The sequence below is a fragment of the Ursus americanus genome, chromosome 7, assembly GCF_024610735.1.
Source record: "Ursus americanus isolate L20-20 chromosome 7, mUrsAme1.1.p, whole genome shotgun sequence".
In the NCBI taxonomy this organism is placed as follows: domain Eukaryota; kingdom Metazoa; phylum Chordata; class Mammalia; order Carnivora; family Ursidae; genus Ursus; species Ursus americanus.
In genome coordinates, this window is record NC_142133.1 from 57,554,528 (window position 1) to 57,577,227 (window position 22,700).

Here is a 22,700-nt window from a genome sequence, read left to right on the forward strand (position 1 = left end):
TTAATTTCTACACTACGTCCTAAAACACGTGTTTCCAAACTCGGAAGATTTAGATGAAATCACACATGAACACTTGCCTGCCTTGGCAGCGGGGCTTTTCGTTGATGAATATGTAAGAGCCGATGGGTAGGTTACACCCTTTTGGGGCTTACCTTCTGCAAAAAAGGAAAAAGAAAGAAAAAAATTATTTATTTCGAGAGCTAGAAGTTTTTAGATGGTTCTGTTCTGGTAAGTTGATTCCCTCCTTCCTATTTATCTCTCTGGAGTTCAATAAATCTGTCAGTCTCCCCCCAGGTGAATTGTTGATTACAATAAGAAAGTCAAGTGATGTTTTGTTTTCCTGTAGAGTCTGTGTTTTATTAATATTAGAAGGAAGCAATAAAATCTCCATGACTCAGAGTTCCCATTAGCAACTCTTGTTCTGCTCACGAAGATGTGACATGTAAGCTAAGGTTTTCATACATGTGGTGTTGAATGTTTAATTAGGTCAGTAGATGAATGTAAAAACACTCCCCACGCTCTCCTTCTGGACGCTCTGGCGCTCTGGTCACAGGCTGGCTGTGCAGAATGGCTCTCTCCCCCTTTCACGGACCCTGTGGGATCCATTTGAATTCCATGGCATTAGAGAAACCTAAAAGTAGGTTTCAAAATAAGCATTTGTCGCCCACCTAGGGAAAGAGTGTTTAGAGGCCAGGTGACAGGAAGGAATGTTAATATGTTATCAGGGAAACAAAGGAGGCATGAAAAAGAAAAACCCATCAGGTGATGGGGGCGCCGATAGGACTGAAAATTGCCTGAGAAGTCTGCTGCCTACAGAGCCTCCTTCACCTGACATTCCACCACAGTTTTGCTCCACAATGAGATGGATAGTGTCACTTGGAATCCAGAAGCCTCCCCCCACGAAGGCAGGGCATCAAAGCCGTGTCTGCAGTGTAGAAGATCCTCACGAAGTATTTCTTCAGAGCAGGAATACCTCAGTGCTTAGATCCCTGTCACAACTCAGAGGGGTCTCACCTGTTATCTAATATTTACATCTGATAATGAAAGAATTTTAACTCACAGCCTAAGGAAGTAGTTTTATAGGATCGGCTTGGGGAGGAGTTGGGGAGGGGTGTCGTGTGGAGAGCCTGAGGGGGTTTGAGCGTGGTTTTGCCAAAAGCCCTCTTGACACAAGGGGTTGCAGAGTCATGAAGCAGATGGAATGACAGGGGCTCAGAAAGGGCCTGGAATCAGGACTAAGAACCTCTAGGTTTCTGTTTCTATTTGCCATTAACTAACTGCCTCGATCCCTGAGACTCTCATTTTTCTTATTCAGTAAATATGGACAACGATGTGGACCAATTGACTACATTAAGTTGTAGGGATCTAATGAAAAAAAGTTAAACTCTTTTGGAACTAAATGTTACCAGAGAGACGGGAAGACTCTATGCTGGCATCACCTATAACTATCACTCAAAGTGGTGATGAGGCAAAATGTGGGGCTCACGGAGCTAGTTCACCTCATTAAAGTCCCCCGGGAACAGAGCTTGGCATTTCCAGGTCCCCCACCCTTGCCGGGGCCTCCTCCAAATAGCAGTGATTGACGTTAGACCCAAGGAGGGCCCCAGGGCTGTGGGCCTCACTTTATCCACAGTGCGCTGCAGAGACATCGTCTCCCTGTTTACTATTCTTCTTGCATCTGAAATCCTCTGGTTCTTTCTGCTTCTATTCAGAAGGAAAAGGAACATGAGCTCAGTTTTCTGAAATGCGGATCAAAGAACAAATGGGCTGTATTAGGAGGTCCCTCTCTGACCTTGTCTATCCCTGGGCTGTCAAAAGATTGTGCTGACCATAAATGCACATCCCAGCCCCGGCTCCCGTCCCCGCCTGCCAAAGTGAATTAACGAAAGGAGCACAGTGATGTGTGAAAATTAGAAATAAAAGCCTAGAGAGAGGTCATGGAGGCACCTGAGCCCTCAGAGGAGGATTCAGACCCAGTGCAGCTAAACTTGAGCCTCCAGATAGTGGGGAGCAAGCCTTGGCTTCTGGCCAGTCAACGCCCTTATGCTGCAACGTGCTCTCCCAGTTCACGCATTCGAAAGAGGCCCGTAGCCATTGCAGAAGCACATGCGTTTGTTATAATTGGCAAGAAGAGCTCTGGTTAAATGTCACTAGGTGAAATGAGGGGACACGGAAGTTGAGATTTATAGGGAATAATCTCAGCAGATTGATTTTCATTTATAAAACCCCAAACATCTCTACTCTCTTGGAGTTAATTTTTCTTTTTAAACCTCTGTTGGGATTCTTGAATTGCAGGCTACACACGTAAGATTGAAACACTCTTATTTAGCCAGGAGCGACTTGGTAAACACCTATGTAGAAATTATATTTCTCTCTACACTTGACACATTTGTATCCTAGATATTAGCATTTTCATATGGCCCCTATTCTGAATTCTCACGGTACTGTGATGACTTTCCACGATCTGACATAGAAACCCGTTTAATTTGAACCCTTGGTGTGCAGAATTCCACAGGCTAGAGGAAACAGGGATCGCTCAAGTTGTGAAGAACCCTAAAAGGTCTATTTGTAGTTCTATTAAAACTCTGATCCATGGAGGAGAGTAGGAGCTGGGGCTTGGGACACATAAAGGTACCAGAAGACTACCTAGACTGGAAGACCTACTATAGTACAGAACATTTCTCCCTTCCTTGCTCCAGTTAGTCCTTCTAGATGGGTTCTCTGGAGAGTCATATGGCTCCTAGTCTTGTCGGGATGCCAGGAAGCTTTGTTAGACTCTATTTAAAATCATGTGAAGCCTTTTTGAAGAAAATGGGAGATTCAAGGCCCAGAGTAAGGCTAGTGGAAGACGATGAGGGAACACTGTGTTGTGCTCAGACACCAAGGAGGACGTGTCCACAAGAAGCCTGAAGGGCTCCCCCTGGTCAAACTTGGAAAATTTGAGTGCCAAAACAATAATGATGATAATGGATTATAACGTCTTTTCAAAAACAATCCATGAGTCCATAGTGGTACTTGAAAAAATAGGTGTGGAGGGGGGAAACACCCCTCTTCTTTATGTAAGACTACTTGCTAATGAATGTGGAAGGAATGACAGAATTAGAACAATCATAATTTTTCAATTTCTAGTGTAATTCTTGCTACGGCGAGGATCACCAATGGATGTTAAAACCCTTAGGTGAGGGGCGCCTGGGTGGCACAGCGGTTAAGCATCTGCCTTCGGCTCAGGGCGTGATCCCGGCGTTCTGGGATCGAGCCCCACATCAGGCTCCTCTGCTATGAGCCTGCTTCTTCCTCTCCCACTCCCCCTGCTTGTGTTCCCTCTTTAAATCTTTAAAAAAAAAACAAACCCTTAGGTGAATTTGCTGGGGAGTGAGCTACTCCTGCTGCTATCTTTACCGTGGAGAGATACCGTAAAGTATCCAAGCAGTCAAGCGCAGCATCACCACAACTGGCCGAACTGACGTTATCGCGCCTTCGGAGACGGTCACCGTGACACGGCACAATGGATGTGCTATGATACCACCTAGGTAGTGACCTTGGCAAAATATTTAACCTGAATCCACTCATGAGGAAATAGTCGGACAGGTTTGTGGTCCATCCAGATTGTGAGACACAACACTAGACAACTGGCTGGGACTTCGAAAATGTCGTTGCCATTCACGACCAAAAAAGGTAGTGTGGTGGTAGCTAGTTCTAGGTTAAAAGAGAGTAAATAGATGTGACAACTAAATGCAGTGGATGATTTTTATTGGATTGTGGATCCGGAAGGAAGGAAGGAAGGAAGGAAGGAAGGAAGGAAGGAAGGAAGGAAGGAAGGAAAAGAAAGGAGAAGGAGGCAGGGAGGAAGGAAGGAAGGGAGAGAGGGGTGGGAAGGAGAGAGGAGGAGGAGGAAGAAGAACTTACTATGAAGACTATTTTAGGATAACTGGATACAATCGAAAAAGAATTATTTGTTAGATACTATTGTATCAATGTTGATTTTTTAGGTGCGGTATTGGTATTGTGGTTATTTAGGAAAATGTTCTCGTGTTTACCAGGTGTGTGCTGAAGTGTTGAGGGATGAAGTGTGATGCCTGCAGCTTATTTTCACATGGATTAGAAGAAAATAAAATAAATCATAGGTGGATAGATAAAGCAAATGTTGTTAGATGAAAGGAATACAGGTACTCGTCGTAGTACTCTTTCAACTTTTCTTTCAATTAAAATTCAAAATAAAAAGGTTGGGGAATTTCACAAAAATAGGCAAGGGCAGGTCATGATAATACAGAGATACTTGGTTACCTTTTCCCTGTGAAATCGCACTAGTCTTTAGCTCACTGACATCACCTCATTGGAAGAGGGAAGAAAAGAATGAAAATGATTATCTGCAAAAATCCTAAGGAGCTAGATAGAGCAAGAACTGACTAGCAAAACAATTAATGAAACAAAAAGAAACCTCAAAATAGTAACTCGGTTCTCTAAGAGCCAATATCCCTTTCCATTTACCGGCAGCATCAAGGAATGAGGATCCAGATATGAGACATATTTGGTCTGACTAAAGGAGTAGTTAAAAAAAAACCCAAGTTATTAAATGTAATTCACTTCATTAAAAGTTGGGGGTTACGGAGAGCTGCAGTGAGTTTAAAATGAGCAGTTGGAGCCTTTTAATATTTCCAGACTTCATAGTGATTCATCACTGTAATTATAATTTATTGTTTCATGATCCTAATTATCGGAAGAGCTAATGCTTCCGATTTTGATGAAATGAGTTGGGCCATCAAGTCAAGCCAGCAGAACACTGAAAAGAGCACATTTCACCCCCTGGTCGCTTAAGCCACGCGCCGGCCGTCGCAGCGCCTGTCCCGAGCGCAGGCCTACCTGACACGACGAAGGACTCCCTCCAGCGCGGCAGGGACAGCGACTGGACCCCGTTGGCGTAACTGCCCTTGTAGCCGGACTGTCCAGCAACTTTCCGAACAAGTATTTTCCCTCCCGAATTATCCAGCACGCCACTACGAAGAGAAGGCAGAGTGTGACGCACAGAGAAATCAACCGACTATCAAACCAGCCTCCGTCTTTACGGAGAGCGAGGAGGGCAGGGGAGTGAGCCAAGGTTTACCCCGCTGGCGGCCCCCCCAGAAGGTGCCTCCGTCGTCGCGCGGCCCAGCATCTGACCGCCAGGTCACACGTCCCCGCTCTCATTACAGGACCCGGGGTTCTGGGCAGGCAGCGATTTCTCAGATTTCTTCCTCGTCCCCACGAGTTCGTGGTTTTTAGTAAAACGTCTTTCCTGACCATTTCTAATTTGGTTTCGTGACGTAGCAGAATGACTCCCGTTGTTTTGAACGGTGGCCGTGACTTTTTACAAAGCTAAGTTTTCCTTTTATTTTGGGCCAGGGAAGGGAGGTGTGCCGCTAAACTGAGCTCATTAAAAAGATTCCCCTAAGGACTAGGAATTGTTTCTTTAATTTCTACGATTTTGAAGGTTTTCGGTCCTGACGTGACAGAGACTGACAGATCTACCTCTTTGCTTGTATGTGAAGCGGGGGCTCCGTTCTGGCTCCTCGGCTCCCTTCCCATTGTCGTGTCTTTGTCCCAGAGCCTCCTGTGGCTCCTGTGGGTATCCGATTCGTGGCACACAGGGAGCTAAAACGCACTCAGATTTGTTCTCATCAGCACCCTCCCTGCCCTCCAGGAATGAGTGGCCGTTTCCTGCCCTCCCACCTTCACGAGTCAAGAACTTTCAACACTCAACTGCTCAATGACCCAGAAGGAAGCAAAGTGATAATAGTACTTGACATATAGAGCACTTAATTGCTTTAAAATCATCCCCGTGCAGGTTTCCCACCAGCTCCTCCTGCAAACCTGTGAGTTGCAGAGAGAAGGCAGTGCTATTGTTCCCATTTCGCAGAATCGGCCTTGGACCCGTGGAGTGACTCAGTCCAGATTTTGTAACTAGTGAATTATAAGGCAGGGATTTGAACCCAGGTCTAGCTGACCTGGACTCCTGGGTTTGTCCCACTTGGTCACAATTGCCCCTCAGAGTCCAAAAGCACAGGCACCCTCTGATGCCAACTCTTCATCTTTCCAAACCTTTTTTTTTTTTTTTCTGACCCAAAGAGTTTTTGTTGTTGTTGTTGGTGGTGGTGGTGGTTTTTTTTTGAGGGTCATCTTTCCAAATCTCTGTGACCCTGCCCTCTCTTGTCTCTCGGGAGCTCAGAATCAGTTACCTCACGTCTCCCAGCCGCAGCCAGGCTGGTCTCAGCTCCCCCGACGGAGCACATGGTTCCCGCTCACGTGTGTGTTCATGCTGCTCTCTTGCTCTGGAAAACCAGCTCCCTCTTCTGCCTGAGGAGGCCCGTGCTGCTCGTGCCCAACACTGTCTTCCCCACAGAGATTCTGAAAAGACTTGGCTACATCCTTTCCTAACGATGCCTCAGACTCTTGTCTCACAACCAAGACTCTGATTTTATTCAGTCTTGTGCAATTTCCTAAAAATTTCTTGAGTTGATTTTTGCCTCCCAACTAGATTAGACATTTTCTTAGGGAAAAGACAGTATTTTATCCTTCTGCGTCGGAAGGCCTGTCGGTGGCGCCTGGATGCCGCCCACACGGGCTCCTGAAAGCCAACTGTTAACTTTCCAGGGTCGTGAGAGTTGGTTCATTTCACACGGTAGCTTGAAATCAGCCACGGTGGGAGGATTGATGCCCCTGAAATTGGTCAATCAGCACTACCCCTGCTTTGGGGGAGCTGGTCGTTCAACATTTATGAGCACAGCACTTGTGTGGGCTGAAAATTCTAATTATTTGAAAAAAATTTTCCCATGCTCCCTTTACTTATAATTAATGGGTGAAGATAGAAATAACACCTTTCTTCTTTCCCTCCCAAGAAATTATTCTGCCCTTGGTTTCATAGTCCATCGTATTGAGGAAATGTGTGTTGTGCACTTGGTCCTGTTGAAGTGAAGTCGGAAGCGCGGTAGCTGCACTTCCAGTGTTGAGCTTCCCTCAGGCCGTTCGAGGACCTGGGAAGCGCCCGGTGCCTTCCCCAGCTGGGCAGGGCTGCTGACGCCCCATCTGAGGGCGATGTGAGGCTGAAAACCCAGACTTTGGGGAAGGTGCAGGACAGAACGATGGTGTGCTCATGAGACTGCCCTGTTGCAGACAAGAGGGATGCCTCATCTTGAGGATGGACTTGAGGACCTTCTCAGATATTCTAGAGAAGGGTAGATGCTGGGGAGGTCAGTGGTCTATAAACTACAGGTGCCAACGGCAGTCCGTGAAGGTGGAAGGCACCAGAGACTCGACCACTGGAGGAGACGCTGGAGGAGGGAGAGAGCCTGCAAGAGGCTGTGGTTTCACTTATGAAGCAGATAGGAGCCAGGGCGCTTTGGAGAGTTGATGTACGTGTGACCTCGTTTCTATCCTCACTCAGAGATAGGCACCTCGGATATATTCTCTGAAAGAGCAAAAACCGGTTCCACTTCTTGGCATCCTCAGATGCCCTGCGTGATGCTGGACATAGCCTTCAGCTCCTGTCCTCCAGGACCCTGGTACCGGGGGACAGGCCTCAGCTGACGGTCAGCAGCCTGGGTCACAGAAAAGGGCCGGGTTTTGAACAGCTGCCGTTCTCAGGGCAGCATCTGGTCAGAAAGCAGACTGAAGAGTGCTCTGCATGGGGACGGCCTCTTCGCCCCATTGAGAAGACACCCTCCCTCTCCCAGCACTTGGTCCCTCTCTAAACACAGAGGTGAATTCCGGACAAGACTGAGCCAAAATATGATGCTTCAAATACGTTCATCATCCCTTTGGTCTGAAAGAGTCAAGGGGATCACTCATAATAAGACATCTGATTATGATATATTGTATGAGTATTAAATCCTAAACCGAAGCGTGCTCTCTCCAGCCTCCCAGTTCTGACTGGGGGGGGCTCTGACAGGCCAGTAAAGGAGGCCCCGTCTGTACTTTCTTTTTTTTTTTTTTTTAAGATTTTATTTATTTATGTGACAGAGAGACAGCCAGTGAGAGAGGGAACACAAGCAGGGGGAGTGGGAGAGGAAGAAGCAGGCTCATAGCGGAGGAGCCTGATGTGGGACTCGATCCTGGTACGCCGGGATCACGCCCTGAGCCGAAGGCAGACGCCTTAACGACTGCGCTACCCAGGCGCCCCCCGTCTGTACTTTCTACTCAAGTTCTCTGTCTTAAATCCTGCCTTCTGAAAACAGACTGAAAAACAAAACTGAGAGTATCCAAAATTCCTGTCTGTTCTCCCTTAAGACCTCTGTGCGTCCTCCCCGTGGACGGTGCTACTTCTTTCCGAATAGCGTTTCCCCCTAGATCAGACCCTGGTCCAGGAAGCTTCTAGGGCACTTGATTGCTCAAGTAGCAAATCTTGTTTTTGGAACATTCAAGTTCTTCTCTTCTTCCCGTCTACCCTCCTCTATATTCTCGCCACAAGTTCCTACACTCCAACCCAAACGCTGGGATCGCCGAGTCCTAGTCCTCGTCAACGCCCTTCTTACTTTGTCCCCAGTGGTGTGGCCAACCATCACCAAGCCATTCCCGACTCTTACTGGTCCGAAGTCCACATCCACCTCATGTCGTCACTCTGTATATTAAGCAGTTCTTACGTAAATGTGTCACTTGGGCTCTGGACTGGAAGTCAGGGGACATGAGCTCTAGTCCTGAACGTGCAATGAACTAGCCATTGAATTAACTTCCTATTACTCAGCTCCTCTTCTAACGAACAGGGATGTTAACAGCAGCCTTGTGGGGTTGAGACGATGCTAGAAGGAGAGAATCACAGTGCAAGGGATTACTGTGATTATGACGACATCTTTGTGAGGTTGAATTAACTCATGCGACTCTGTCCTGCCTGGGAAACACGGAAGGGCAAGATAGCGCCAGCAAGGGCCAGAGGAAGCAAGGGCCAACCGTTTTGGATCCCAGCTGGAAAAATACAGGCGACCTCAAGATAGGCTTGGCCCCTGCGGCAGACATCGGTGTCCCCGCAGACAGGGACTGCAGAGAGCGCATGGTGTGGGAGATGCTCCGGGTGTGCACATATGTGTGTGAGGATGTATGTGAGCTTGCACATGTGTGCAAGCATATGTGCGGGAGCAGGCACGTGTGTGCTCATGCACACGCGTGTATGGGTAGATTCGTGTGCCTCTTTCCTTTTAGCATGAAATTTCTTTCAGAGTGAAAGCAAAATATTTTTTCCATAGTGTGGGGTTAAGAAACAGGATTTGGTGTAGTTTTTCTTGACTGCTTCACTACTTCTCTGTAATACAGCCTTCAGAGTCCCGCTCCCGTTGGAAAATCAGTCAGCTCGTCAGCCTCCATGGGGGCGGAGAGGAGGACGGCGAACAGAATCTGCTAGTGATTCTCAAATCTCCTTTTACACATCGACTTCATTCTAGCTGCTTCCCCAAATTTCTGAGGAGCTACTGAAGAGACACCTGGAGAGGGAGGGAATTTTACATCTTTCCCCTGTCCTGGCGGGGGTACAATGGATCCATCAGCTGACTGGTGTGCAAGTAAAGAGAAGGAAAAAGAGACTGAAGCCTGAATACTTCAGAAACTTTGCCCAGTATCTGGTGGCTGAGCAATGTTTCAGGAGTCACGTCTCAAAGCTGTCTCAAAGCAGTGGTTAGGAGCATGGGCACTGGACTTACGTTCGAGTCCCCACTTGGACACTTCCTAATAGCGCGGCATTAGAAAAGCTAGTCAGCCTCTCTCCATCTTTGGGAGGCGGATTACGGTAGCAGTTACTGCATAGGGAACCGTGAGGGTTAGATAAGGTGACATAAGTGAGGTGCTTGACACAGACCCGTTAGCCTTATTGTCAAAGCTAGGAAGTAAACATGCCTCCCCCTGAGTCTGGACGCCCAGCCTAAGCAAAAGAGGTCTGAGGATTCTGCGAAGGTCACTTCTGCCTCTCTTCATTTAGGCAGTGACTTAGTTCAAAGCATGTCCTACTTCCTGCCCCTCTTCCTGGATCCCAAACCAACAGCTGACTGAGCAGAACCACCTGTCACCCTCCTCTCCGCTTTGCCTGTTCTACTCGTCTCCAAGCCATCACCGCAGCTGTGACATTTCTTCTCCAAACTTCCAGGCCTTCCGAGTCACATCCCTAATATCTCCTCGTGCAGTACATACAGGTAGAAAAAACATGCTTTCTGTCACCGAGGACTTTGGTTTCCTTGTCATGAACACGAGAGAGTAGAATCCTCCTCCCCATCCCCTTAGGGTGAAGAGAAGTGGGTCCTTTCCACGGAGCGCGGTGAAAGGAGAGCCGGGACCACGCCTAGCATGGGCGTAATCCCATGGGACAGGGTCGCCGCGAGCAGTACAGGATGCTCGGTTACACGTGTGCAGTGCTGCTGGCTAAGTCGGGCACCCCTGCCCGGGGAGCTCCCTGCCCACAGCCTCACTGCTCGTTGTAAAGTAGCTCGGGGCTACCCACCTGTGAATCGCGGCTCCGCACACGCTGGAGTAGGATGCGTAGACGTCCGTGCCATAAACGTGGTATTTGGGGTCTTGGCATCCTGCTGGACACTTTACAACGAACTCAGGATTGATTATCTTTCCAGCTTTGACATCGCAGTTGATCTGGGGCACAGCTGGGAAAGCAAAATGAGGTCAAAATTACACCTAGTGCTATCAGCTTATATACGGGGTGACTCTGTCAGGTCATAACTGTTCATTTACTTAATCTCCAAAAGCCAGAGCCTGGGCTGACCCTGGGTCCTCTCCATATAATGAAAGCAAAGATATAATTAGGACATTCCTCAGACCAAAAGCACAATAATGACCCTCCATTGCATTTAGCCTGTTGAGAGCAAAAACAGAGGTGGAATCTTGTGCTTCTCCAGACAATCGAAGAGGAGAACTCTGGGAAAAGACCCACCTCCAAGGGTCAGAAATGTCACCTTGAGCCCATGGCTGGAAAACACTGATTTTTCAGATGCTCTGGGGCTAGTCCAGGAAAAGAGGGACCTCTCAGACAACCTTACGGGATGAAGGGAGGGCATTTCAGAAAGGGTCAATGAGGGAGCTTGGGCCTGGGGCCAGGCGGCCAGGACCAGGTTGGCCTGCTGCCTCAGAGGCCTGTGCTGGAGCCGGGCGGGAGGACGGAGATTGGGAGGGCTGGGAGACAGAAAGAGATCTTTGGTCGTGGTCCTAGAGAACGGGTCCGAGATCCAGGGTCAAGATGAGAACCATCTTGACTCATCTGCTTCTGCACTTGGTGGGAAGCGAGGCACCCCGCCCCACCTTGGAGCAATCTAGAGGAAACTCATTCTTTCATCTCTCGTTCTTGGCTTTGTTGCAGCCATTCCCAGACTAGCCCCGTCCATCAGGCAAGTCTTCTAGAGCTGAAAGCTTGCCCAGGGATGAGGGGGCAGAGATTCTCTAGGGGCAGTGCCTAAGAGGGGGCGTAGCTGCGTCTTTCCTGAAAAAATTGCCCTCAAAACTCCTGAAGGAAAAGGTCTCCTAGATGATTCCATACTGCTGCGCTCAGAGCTGGGAGTGTCTTCTGTCCTGGGTCCCGCTCTTCACAAGGGGCTCTGAAGCTGAGCACAGTTCAGAGTAAGCAGGCTCAGGAGTCCAGAAACCGACCGACCCGCTGGCTGGCAGATGGGGCTGTTTGGCCGCGAGGAGGCGAGAATCTGGAAGGGGCAAGGGGTCGCTGTCTTCCCAAAGAGGACAGTTGTGTGCCATGACACCAGGCGGCCAAGTGAGAACTGAAGGGGAGACTTTCCAAAGAGGCCAATTTTGCAAAGAACTTTCTAGTGCCCGAAGTTGCCCCTGAAAGAAAGGGGCTGCCTCCTGGAGCGGGGCTGGCTCAGGGAGCGTGCGAGCAGGGCCTGAACAGTTGAAGAGGGGATTTCTGCATGGCGGGGGGGGGGGGGGGGGGGTGCAGAAATAATGCCCCGCCCAGTGCTGGGAGTCCGTGATTACACACAGGGATGCAGGATCTCTGCCCGGCCACCCACCCTCTGACTGGGTTACAGAGATGGTCTCAGAGCTGTTAATGGCTTCCAGCTGTTTCCAAAACGCACACTCTTTTTTTTTTTTTTAACCCTTATGTACCTGACCGGAGCACAGTTGGGTCTCACTCAGACTACAGGGAGGAGTGAAGCTACAAGTCCCGCTCTTTTCCTAAACACTCCTCCCAGCCGATCCTGGCCACACAGGGCTGGGCCGCCGGAAGCCCTTCTCCCGGGGGTGGGGGGCCGAGCCTGATCACAGGCTAAAACAATTTGTGGTCTCGGTTAAGAAGCCGAGCGCGGTGCTCTGAAGGGCCTGCGGTTTTCTCCTCCCTACCACAGGTGGCCTCCTCTCCAAAGCCGTGCTCCTTTTATCTTTCATTCTTTTAAATCCTGATACTCAAGGCTGCATTTACTATTTTGAACCTCAGAATTTTTTTTTTTAAAGGCAATTTGGGGGCTGAAGACGCCAGTGTAGTCTCTCCTGAAATGAGATAATTGATCCCTGGGTGTAATGGGACGTGCTCAGCTCCCCTCCGTCTGCGCACTGCTGCACCCCCAAGTGCATCTGCTCCTTTACACGGACCCCAAACGGGAGGCTGCCTTCCTGGTTCTTAGGTATTTGAACTAGGCGGTGACCCGCTCTGTGAACTGGGATAATGTGCATATGATTTTGGCTCTGGGAGGTTTTAGCTCTCCTGGCAGGCGGACCCGAATCTTCTGGAGTGGAGAAGATAAATGGGAGGTACTTCTAGAACCTTACTGGATGAGTATCGACAATGATCAAAGCTCCTGAAGGACTTCAGGGTATTCACAGTACAGGAAGCGGCTTTCCGTGAAAGAGTTGGTTTAAAAAGACGAGGGGGAAACGGTCACATGGCGATATTGTGCTTCTTGCTAATCAAGCTCCCCTTCCCTTAAGGGATGTTTGTTTGTTTGTTTGGTCTCAGGTTTTACAAAGGCCTGGGAGTACCTGAACCGAGATCGGCTTTGACTGCGCCCACCTGGGTTAGTAAAATCAGTGAATTTACTCGACCCATAGCAGGGAAGACGAAATCAAGCACGTATGCTCACGTGCTTTGGACAAACAGGGTGCAATGGCAAAGTGTGGCTAAAGGTCAAATATTTGTTAAAGTTGTACAGAAAATTAAGCTGGAGAGAGTGAGCTAATTAAAAGTGATTGCCAAAATCACTGGAAAGTGTACGTCTGAATCCGGCCTCTGGAAGCAGCAGCCATTTGCGTCTTTTTGGCCGCTCTTCTTTGAGGATGGAAACCATGGTTTAGTTCTTTCCAGTATTCTCCTGGTTGGTTGTGAAGTCGCCTGTTTTCTTATAGCCTCGGAGAATCTTTCCTCCATCCACTCAATGCCCAAACGAAGTCATTTCTCTTTGCATTTCCTCTGAACACTTTTGAACTATTCGATCCTACAGCTTAGGTTTTCCTTTTTCTTTCTCTTTTGTTGCTTAGGTTCATTTTCGTGTCTCCCTTCACCCTTCTCTGGGCGTTATCTCAGACAGGCAGAAATAAGACTTCCTTAAGAGGACAAGTCAAAATGAAGGCAGCTCAAGAGGTAACTTCCTCGGGTCTGAAGGGAAGTAGGAAGACATGTGGCAAATGGCCAGAGTTTGGGGGCGGGGGGTGCTGCGTCCCCACTGTTAACCTCAGGATGCAACTCAACAACTCAGTTAGAAGTCAGCAGAAGGTTTCCCACCAGGAATGTTTTCGGAAAGCAAGGCAGAGCCTTTCCCGTTCCTTCCTGAGTGGATGGCTGCCATGGTAGTGAGGGAGCCCTGGGCTGAAGTCACAGAGCCCTGAGCTTGCCCAGGACTGCTTGGGTAGAACCTTTGCACAGAGACCTGCTCCTCGGCCATGCGCTCTTCTTCTCCCTCCTGGGGAGAAAGTGATAGTCCTCTCCCGGTCACTGTCATTTCACAACAGGGCTCGACATAAGAGCATCATAGAATCCGCCAAGGATTTCTTCCCACAGGCCCTTGGCACCAGCCACAGGCAAAAGAGAACCACTTGCAACCTGGATGGTTAGAACTAAAAGATGACCTTTGGATGCTACTCCCTGAGGTCCTGTGATTGCTGTGTGGCTCTCAGAGGGTCCCTGGGCAAAACTGGTACTGTCTGAGCCACTATTTCATGCATCACTGAAATCTTAGAGGCAGGACTGTGCATGCTTCTGCCCCGGGTTGGTTCTCCTGACTGATCAAATAACAGATCAGGGGATGGGTTATCAGACCGGGTGATGTCACATACAATAAGCCAATGACATAGCAGGCCAAATCAAAGGGAATACTCTACTTGCTGTTTTCCATTCATCTTTTCACTGATCCCAGGCAAGCTCTGCTGCTTTTGGAAAACAGATTTCCTAATCAATTAACAGAAAGCCATTGTAAGCTCACCTCCTGGCTATTTATGAGGAGGAATTGTTATAACATAAAAGTACTTATGCATAAGTAGCTTTGATATGAAATTTGATTTTGTTAGACTGTGATATTGAACTAGAGCAAAATCCTATTTTAAAAGAATTATTAAAAAATGTTAATTTAATGAAATGAAAATGACCATTAAATAAGATTTGAAGATGAATGTTTCCTTCTCCTTGATCCTGACACCCAGTGACCAAATCACCGTGATCTTTCCTTTATAGTGACTTCTTTTGCAAAGCGTTCTTTCCCATTTTTCTTAAACAGTCCTCAACAACCTTGAATCTTTGGGTAAAAACCATCAATACTTTTTTGCTGCCTGTGAAAAACTTCTAAAATCCTTAAGGCCTTTCCATAGTCCCCTCCATGGAACTTCTGGGCTTGCCAATATGGTTCTTGGTACTTTTCAAATGCATATTATCTTGCAGACTTGGTCTGGATCATTTCTCACACCTGGAACCCTTTTTCCTTTTATCTGTTTAAATGCTACTACTTTTCAAGGTCCCAGTTTCACTTGTATCTTCATTCACCTACTAGAATATATACTCCACAGACGCAGGGATTTCTGTCTGTTTTGTTTACTGCTGATCAAGAATGTCTGCTGAGGGGTCCCTGGGTAGCTTAGTTGGTTCAGCATCTGACTCTTGGTTTTGGCTTAGTTCGTGATCTCAGGTTCATGAGATCGAGCCCCATGTCAGGCTGCATGCTCAGTGAGGAGTCTGCTTGAGATTCTGTCCCTCCCCCTGGCTTGTACGTGTGCTGTCTCTCTCAAATAAATAAATAAATAAATAAAATCTTTTTTAAAAAGTGCTGAATGAGTGAATGAATGAAACCAGTCCATTAGCAAATCTTATTAGTTTTGTTTCCAAACCTGCTATTCCTCTCTGCCTCCACCTTGGCCCAACATTTCCTGTCTGGACTATTAATGTAATAGCCTCGTATCTTATCTTCTTTCTTCCATGTTGCCCTTCCCTTTGCCCCAATCCTTTCTCCATTGGACAGCCAGTGCAATACTTTTAAAAAAAGTAATCACATTTCATCAATCTCCTGCTTAAAACCCTCATCAGCTTCCTATCACCCTTAGGATAATGTCCAAGCTCTTTGAGATGGTCTATGAGGCCCTAAAGGATTTTTTCCCTGTACTCTTGTCTACTTAATCTCCTACCACTGGTTCTTGGTGATGAGAAAGTGTCTGCCAGCAAAGGCCTAGAAGAAGGACATTCCAGACAGAAAGAAGAACCAGGGTAAAAACCCTGATGTGAGAATGGGCTTGGTGGTTTGAAGAAAGTATAGGAGGCCTGTGTGTGTAGAGAACAGTGGATGAGGGAGAGAGGGGTCTATGATGCAGTCTGGGAGGTAAGCAGGGGTCAAATCATGTGAGGATTGGATGAATTAATAATCCCACTATAACCAAGATGTCAACGAGTGTTCTTGCTAGCTCTTTTCTGGACTACACAGTAGTTTTTTTCAGAAGAAATTTCTTGATAAGCCTAATTGGGATAGAGGCTGAGCTTCCAAGGGCCTGTGTGTGGGCTGAACTCTTCAGAGAGGCAAGGAAAAGCATCTACCCATAAAATCAGCTGGTTATTCAGGAGAGAGCAGGTGGGGCATGAGATGGTAAGGGAGAGAGAGTGAGGGTGTAATGAGGTGCTGGTGGAAGAAGGTTTTACACTCCACGAGGTGACCTCTTCTGTTGCTCCTTGAAAATCTGTAGCAAAGGCTCCAAAATATGATAAAACATCAGATACAGGGAAGTTTCTTGTAGGAGTTAGCAAAGGAGCTGAGTCACAGGGCAGGGCAAAACAGGAAGGCCATGGGAACACAGGAGTGACTAGGTAGAGAAATCATGAGGAAGTCCATTGCAGATTCTCCACAAATCATGGGGCATGCTCCAGACGTCTAAAAAGATTGTAGAATTGGTATTTACACAGGCTTAATCTGGCATCTGAGGATCCATGGTGGCCAAGCTAACACTGGGATGATGAAATTATAGTGTTAGTTCATGGTGGGCTGGATTTGAACTCTAATGTCTGAGTCCTATACTGTCCCACATTCTCCCCTGAGCCAAGCTTTTGCTGATTTGTGAAGCTGTGGGGGCCAAAGAACTATTTTCCTCTGGTCGTGAAAGATTTCTCAAGAAGACTATATCAGGCAACAGTTGCGGGAAACATAAGACGTATGATGGAAGTTGTTTATAAGGACAGACCCAGTGAAGAGCACATGCCTCAACAGGTAACTCCAAGCTCAAGTTTTAAGCACTTCAAAAAGTCTGTGAAGTCTGGTCCTTCTAACCAAGTTTGAGACAATACGCCATGGAAGGACAGTGACGAAGGAGGGATTGGATAGCAGGGGTTAATCTAGCTGTGGCAACACAGCTTTTGGGTAGCTGCAAAAGTTTGTGTCTCTAAAAATAACCTATTTCTAGTTCACGAAGGACTCTAATACATTTTTTCACTTGACCCTTCGAAACCTTGAGAGGTATATTCTTTCTATATATCAGAGAAGTGAGTTGACTTGCTCAAGCTCAGGCACCAAGTCAGTGGCAGAGGGAGGACCTGAACTCAGGCCCTCTGGCTCTAAAGCCAAGACTTTGCCACCTCCACCTGGTTGCTTCTTCCATAGTGGAGGAGAAAGGGTTAAATTGCTGTTCCCTACTCTAATCCTACAGGACTTTTCTGAACTCCAAGGTCACTGACAGCCCTCAGCAGGTGAATGTTTCTTGCATATAGGTTGTGTGTGTGTGTGTGTGTGTGTATGTTTGTGTGTGTGTGTGTGTGTGCATTTATCCCACTGTTTTCCTGTTAGTCCTGAGAATTGCTATGGTAGAGTTTCCTCAACTAAAAATCTGCAACACAGAGAGTGCACCTCCCTTCTCACCCCCACATCAGAAGGGGGGCTAGAAAGTGAATCCTCTTCCTTTTTCACGGTCTGAGAAAAGGCACACATACCAGTCGGTGCTGAGGACACACTGGTGTTGGCACCAGGGGATTGCTTATGAGTTGCTGCAGCTAACAACACATGAACCTACCAGGACGCTGTGTGTGTTGTACCAAAGCCGACAACCACCTAGAGCCGCGTATCTCTTCATCAGTGTCCAAGGCACTAAATAACCAAGTCCCAGAACAATTACCTGTTCATGCCCAAGGCAGTACCACTGGGAATCATCAACCTTTCAAGGTTGATTGCAAAGAGCTTTCCATGCCTTACAAGGCATCAAGGTTAACTTACTGGAGAGAACTATGTGAATTAAAGGTTGTACATTTCACCGCAAGCTAAGACTATTTCCACAGACTCAAACGTAGTGGAAATATTTCAGAGCGTAGCTTCACTGCCAGCTGTTGTTGATCTTGGTGATTGTTGTCTTCATTACGTAGTTGGCTCCAAAGACTCTGAGGGTCCCCACTGTCTAAGGAATGGCCAAGAACAAAGCTTCTCTGAGTGGCCTTGCCTAGTTCTAATGTACCTCCCAGCTGCGTCTCCAGTGACGCCCCCCACGCTTAAACCAACCACCTCACTCACTGTTTCCTGACCTCATCTTCCACTTTCCCCCAGGATGTCTGGGCTTAGTCTACTTGGAAAGCCCTCCCACCTACCTTTGCCTGTATAATTCTACTGATAGTTGTCCTACCTCAAATGTGCTTCATGAAATCAGTATGAATCCTATTCCTATAGCCTTTGTTATTCTCATGTAATAATTTACCACATTTTGCTTTATTTTGTAGTGGGTTTTTCTTGTTGTTGTTGTTTTCACTGTTCATTTGTCCATCCATTCAACAAATACTCAGTGAACACTAATTAGGTCTTCATGTTGCTTTTGGTCTAGCTGCAAGACAGACTGTATGAAAAAGCTCTTACAAGAATGGGTGAGGCATGCTGGGGTGGCTCAGTCAGTGAAGAGTCTGCCTTGGGCTCAGGTCATGATCTCGGGGTCCTGGGATCGAACTCCGCATCAGGCTCCCTTTTCAGTGGGGAACCTGCTTCTCCCTCTGCCTTCTGCTCCCCCTACTTGTGTGTGCTCGCACGTGTGCTCTCTCTCTGGCAAATAAATATTTTTTTAAAAAAGAATGGGTGATAAGTACAGAGCAGAGGAAGTGCAGTGTACACAGGAGCCATCTAAACTGGTTTAGTGTGTGTTTTGGCAATGGGAATTGGGTCCAGAAAGTCTCACCTTTGCATGATTTTATTTTATCTGATACGAGATTGGGTGCTCACTGAAGTCAGAGAGATTGCAGGATGGAAAGCTGGCGACACGATGCATGGAGCTGACCGTCATGGCTTTCAGTTGGGCGATGCCACCTCCTCTGAACCCAGTCTTCTGGGGCTTCCTCACATGTAGAAACGTTATTGAGGAGATTTGGTAATTTAAAAGCTCTTCTTTCTCTACAAGCACTGACGGGCAGGGATTATTCTGGAGTTGTTGGTGGACATAATTTAAGGGGAAACGTATGATGTGTTTATTCGGTGTGGGCTGAACTAGTCATGAGTTGAAGAGAAGGCCCTTTCTGAACGTGTAATCGACACATAAATGAAGTTAATCCTTAAAATTCATAAGGTATCGTGACTGCCTTCGGAGAAAGAGTGTTATGAACACACCTAAACCCTTCAATCATTATTTGTGGCCTTCCACAATCACGAAAAATGCAGCCCCATTTTTGGCCATTTGTTAGAAAATGCTTGAACAGGTTTGTGCCTAAATCTAGCACCTGACGTGCCTCTAAGTCAGGCCAGCTCAGGGCTCTGAAACGTAACAGGGAAATGAGAACCTTGAAAAATCACCTCTAAAAATAAACTTGGTAAAACTCTCATTTCATATAGTATGGTGAACTTTACCATGGCCCATACAGCAGGTTAATGTATTTGAGACACTAACGTACTTTTATTTTCATTCTATTTTTTTCCTCATACTATTCTAAGAAGGTAGTTAGGCATTTGTCTTCAAACACCTCTGGAATGCAAGGTTGCGAGAGAGAGGGCAGAGTTGCCCAAAGAAAACTCTCCCTCAGGTGCTGGGAATTAGTCCCTCCAAATCCCCCTTGTTTGAGGGCACTGGGCTTGGCAGGCTCAAAGAGTGATAGAGAGGAAATGGTCTTCCAACACTGGGAAGGTGGCAGGGGGCCAGTAGGTCCCAGTAAGGGAAATGTCCCTGTTCCCTCACAGCTGCCTGAAAGGAGCATCATCTTGGAGGAATACCTGGTGTGGTGCCCCTCAGGGCGAAGCCTTAGGCGTGGAACTTCCCCATTGTTCCCAAGATGCCACCAGTCAGAAAACAATGGAGCGCCCAACAGGTAAACATGGGCTTGGACCCTGAGCAGTGCAGGGGACCTCCCTGGATGTTGTAGACTGCACAAGGCTTCCAGGGCCTGGCTCGGGGAAGGAGGAAGCCCCTGTAATGATGGAATTTTAATTTCTCAGGCCCTGGAAATTGGCAGTTTGGAGTCCGACTTGATTTGATTTAGAAAATGAGGTGATGTGATAAGCCAAGTATGGCGGAATAACATTGTGCCCAGTGTGTATGGGGAAGCAAGATATTAGCTTGAAATGGAGGGTCATGTGTAAGTAGAGGAGTAGACTTGTAAGAACTTGCCCCTTTTATTTTTTCTTTTCTTTTCTTTTCTCTTTTCTTTCCTTTTCTTCCTCCCTCCCTCCCTCCCTCCCTCCCTCCCTCCCTCCCTCCCTCTCTCTCTCTCTCTTTCTTTTCTTTCTATCTATCTATCTATCTATCTATCTATCTATCTATCTATCTATCTATCTATCTTTGCTTTCCATTTTGTAAACTCCCCATGCCAGACTATTTTCTACATGTGCTGCCTTCTTGGTCTGAAGGGCCCCCAATGGAGCTGAGCGATGTCCACGAGGGCCTCTGGGAAGGCCATGAGCAGACCAAAGAAATGGAAAAAAGGGAAAGGAGATGAGAAGAAACAGAAATAATAAAAGAAGTGTGGAGGAGAGAATGTGACAATTACCTAAAGCTAAGTGACCCTACTTGTACACGGAATAGACACACTCGTAGGGCGTGTGGCTTCCAGAGGCACCGAAGGAAGACACCCACGCCAGTTCCTCCTTTCCTGTTACCTCCACAGCTCTTCTCCTCTGGTTCCTATTCAGTCAGCCGGTGATCATCCCACACCCACTCTGCCTCCAGGCAGCAGGGACTTCATTCCTCCGTCCTGGCTGGCTTGGCAGGAGAGACTGGGAAAAGCCTTTTGGGGGGGAACCTCACACAGACGCGCATTTCCAGTCTGGCTCTGCCCACTCGTGGCACCGCATCTTGGGCACTGGATGCTCAGGATTCAAGCGCCGGGCTGCATGCGGAGTAGAGCTCGGTGTGCACGGACCAGAGCCCTCGAAGCACTTTCTTCTCCTTACTTCACCTTCAGTCCTCTGGGTGTTGTGGGCCGTCCCTCTCGCACGAACACTGGTGCCAGTGGAGGGCTGGCTAGAGGAGAGGTCGGAGGGCACTGGAGAGTGCCCGTGGTTTTACGTTCGGATCTGGAAGCAACCCCGATCTGGGATAGCTCTGGGCTCCCCGCGTTCTCGGATGTCAGTGGGAACGGCAGTTCCTGGAGGGCTTGCTAAGACACGGAGGGCTGGGCAGTCCGAGCCGGGGTGCGTCGCGCAGGCGGTCGCAGGGGCTGCCGGCCCAGGAACTGAGGGTCAGTGGCCCCGGTGGTTCTCACACTGAGGCCAAAGTGATTTGTTTAAAGCCCAGCTCTTATGATTTCCCTTTTCTGCTGAAAACCCTTTAGTAGCTCCCTGACAGATGTCCTTTGAGGTGTCAGCTGCAAGAGTAAAACGGTGACGCACCCCAGAGGGAGCTCAGGGGCGTCCAGGCGTCCGGGAGACAGGCATGAGGTGCGTGCATTCATCTTGCACAGACACAGGGGAAGATGTAATTGTTCTGTCTCCCACTTCACCGGACCCCTTTGTGTGCAATGCCGTTCCGACGTGATAGACACTTTCACCGCACCTGTACGTGCGTATATAAACCTCCGTGCTTTTTCTCGCTAACAAGTGGCGTGCTCTCTCCTCTCTCTCCGTCTGTTGGCAGGGAGCATTTCTTGGCTGGCAGGACGGTCTTATTTCCCTGGCCCAACCCTAAGCAGCTTACTCTTCTCTGAGAACCACCGCGCAGCCGGGGATGATGCCATGCGGTTCGCTCTCCCAGGAATGTGGACTCGGTACTGAGAGACACAGTGTGCCCAGAGTAGGGGGAGGGCAGGGGAGAGGGGGAGAGGGAGGAAAAGAGAGAGGAGAAGGAGACAGTGGGGCAGACACGTAGAGAGTAGCAGAGGTACTGATTCTTGAGGCCTTTTCACCTGGGGTACAGTTCCAGTGAGTTCTAGCTGCCAACCTGCGAGCCGCTCCATGTCCCACAAAAATCCCTTTTGGATTTATGCTAATTGCAACCAACATAGCCTGCACGGAGATATTCCCATTGCCCTCATGAGGATGTCCAGATTCCTGGACATGGTAACAAAGCTTTCCACGATCTGATGCCTGCTTACCCCTCCATCTCTTATCTCAACACATTTACTTCCTACTCCGGATTTCAGTCATATTGGATTACTTTTTAGTTCTTTCCATTCTTCAGGCCTCGGGCATGCTGTTTTCTCTCTGCCTGTAACACTCTTTCCTCCTCATCTTTGCCTGGTCTACACCTATTTGGTCTTCAGGTATCAGTGTAGGTATGTCGCTTCCTCCAGGAAGCCCTCCCAGATATACAGCTTCTTCTCCATATTCTTGGAGTACCTGTAGCTGCCTGGTGACTTGTCTTTCTTTCTCCCTAGTTTTTGAGCTCTGCAAGGGCAAAGGCTGAGTCTCCATTGCTGTTGTATCTGAGTGTCTAGCATAGTACCTGGTATTTGGTGGGCACCCAATAAATACTCGTATAGCGAATGAATGGCGTGCCTCCTGGCCATCAGTCACCTACCCCAGATTGACAAGACTGGAAAGAAAAAGTGAAAATTGCTTTGGCCTCAAGCTATAGACTGTCAGTTGGAAATACTCCTGAGATAAAGAATCAGATACTGCCATGGCTTGGGAATATCCTATTACCTTCGTTGTCTCTCCCCCACCCCCCACTTATTTAATGATTGTGCCAGGGTTTCTAATTAGAGAAAAGGCCTCCTGCATTTATTGATTCAAATATGCTGCATCACCAGGGAGATTTTGAGTATAAGGTTAGAATTTAGCATATCAGAAACTCAATCCATTTGAGATCTCTCAAAGAGGTTTGCCCTTGGGTCGTTTAGCACAGCCTTTCAGAGTTGCTGAAAACCGTTGTCATGGTAA

General features: G+C 47.8%; 1 protein-coding gene across 2 annotated transcripts in view; it reads right to left on the reverse strand.

The window, feature by feature from the left end:
* VIT (vitrin) overlaps nucleotides 1-22,700 on the reverse strand; it is a 98,277-nt gene that overhangs the window by 44,610 nt on the left and 30,967 nt on the right. Inside the window, exons 4-6 of one of the 2 annotated variants that reach the window (XM_045809083.2) lie at nucleotides 10,451-10,607; nucleotides 4,861-4,994; nucleotides 78-155 (exon numbers count right to left, since the gene is read on the reverse strand). In XM_045809083.2, the coding sequence (XP_045665039.2) occupies nucleotides 78-155; nucleotides 4,861-4,994; nucleotides 10,451-10,607 (369 nt within the window). The remainder of the gene's footprint in view (nucleotides 1-77; nucleotides 156-4,860; nucleotides 4,995-10,450; nucleotides 10,608-22,700) is intronic. The other variant, XM_087863734.1, reaches the window with a different exon arrangement.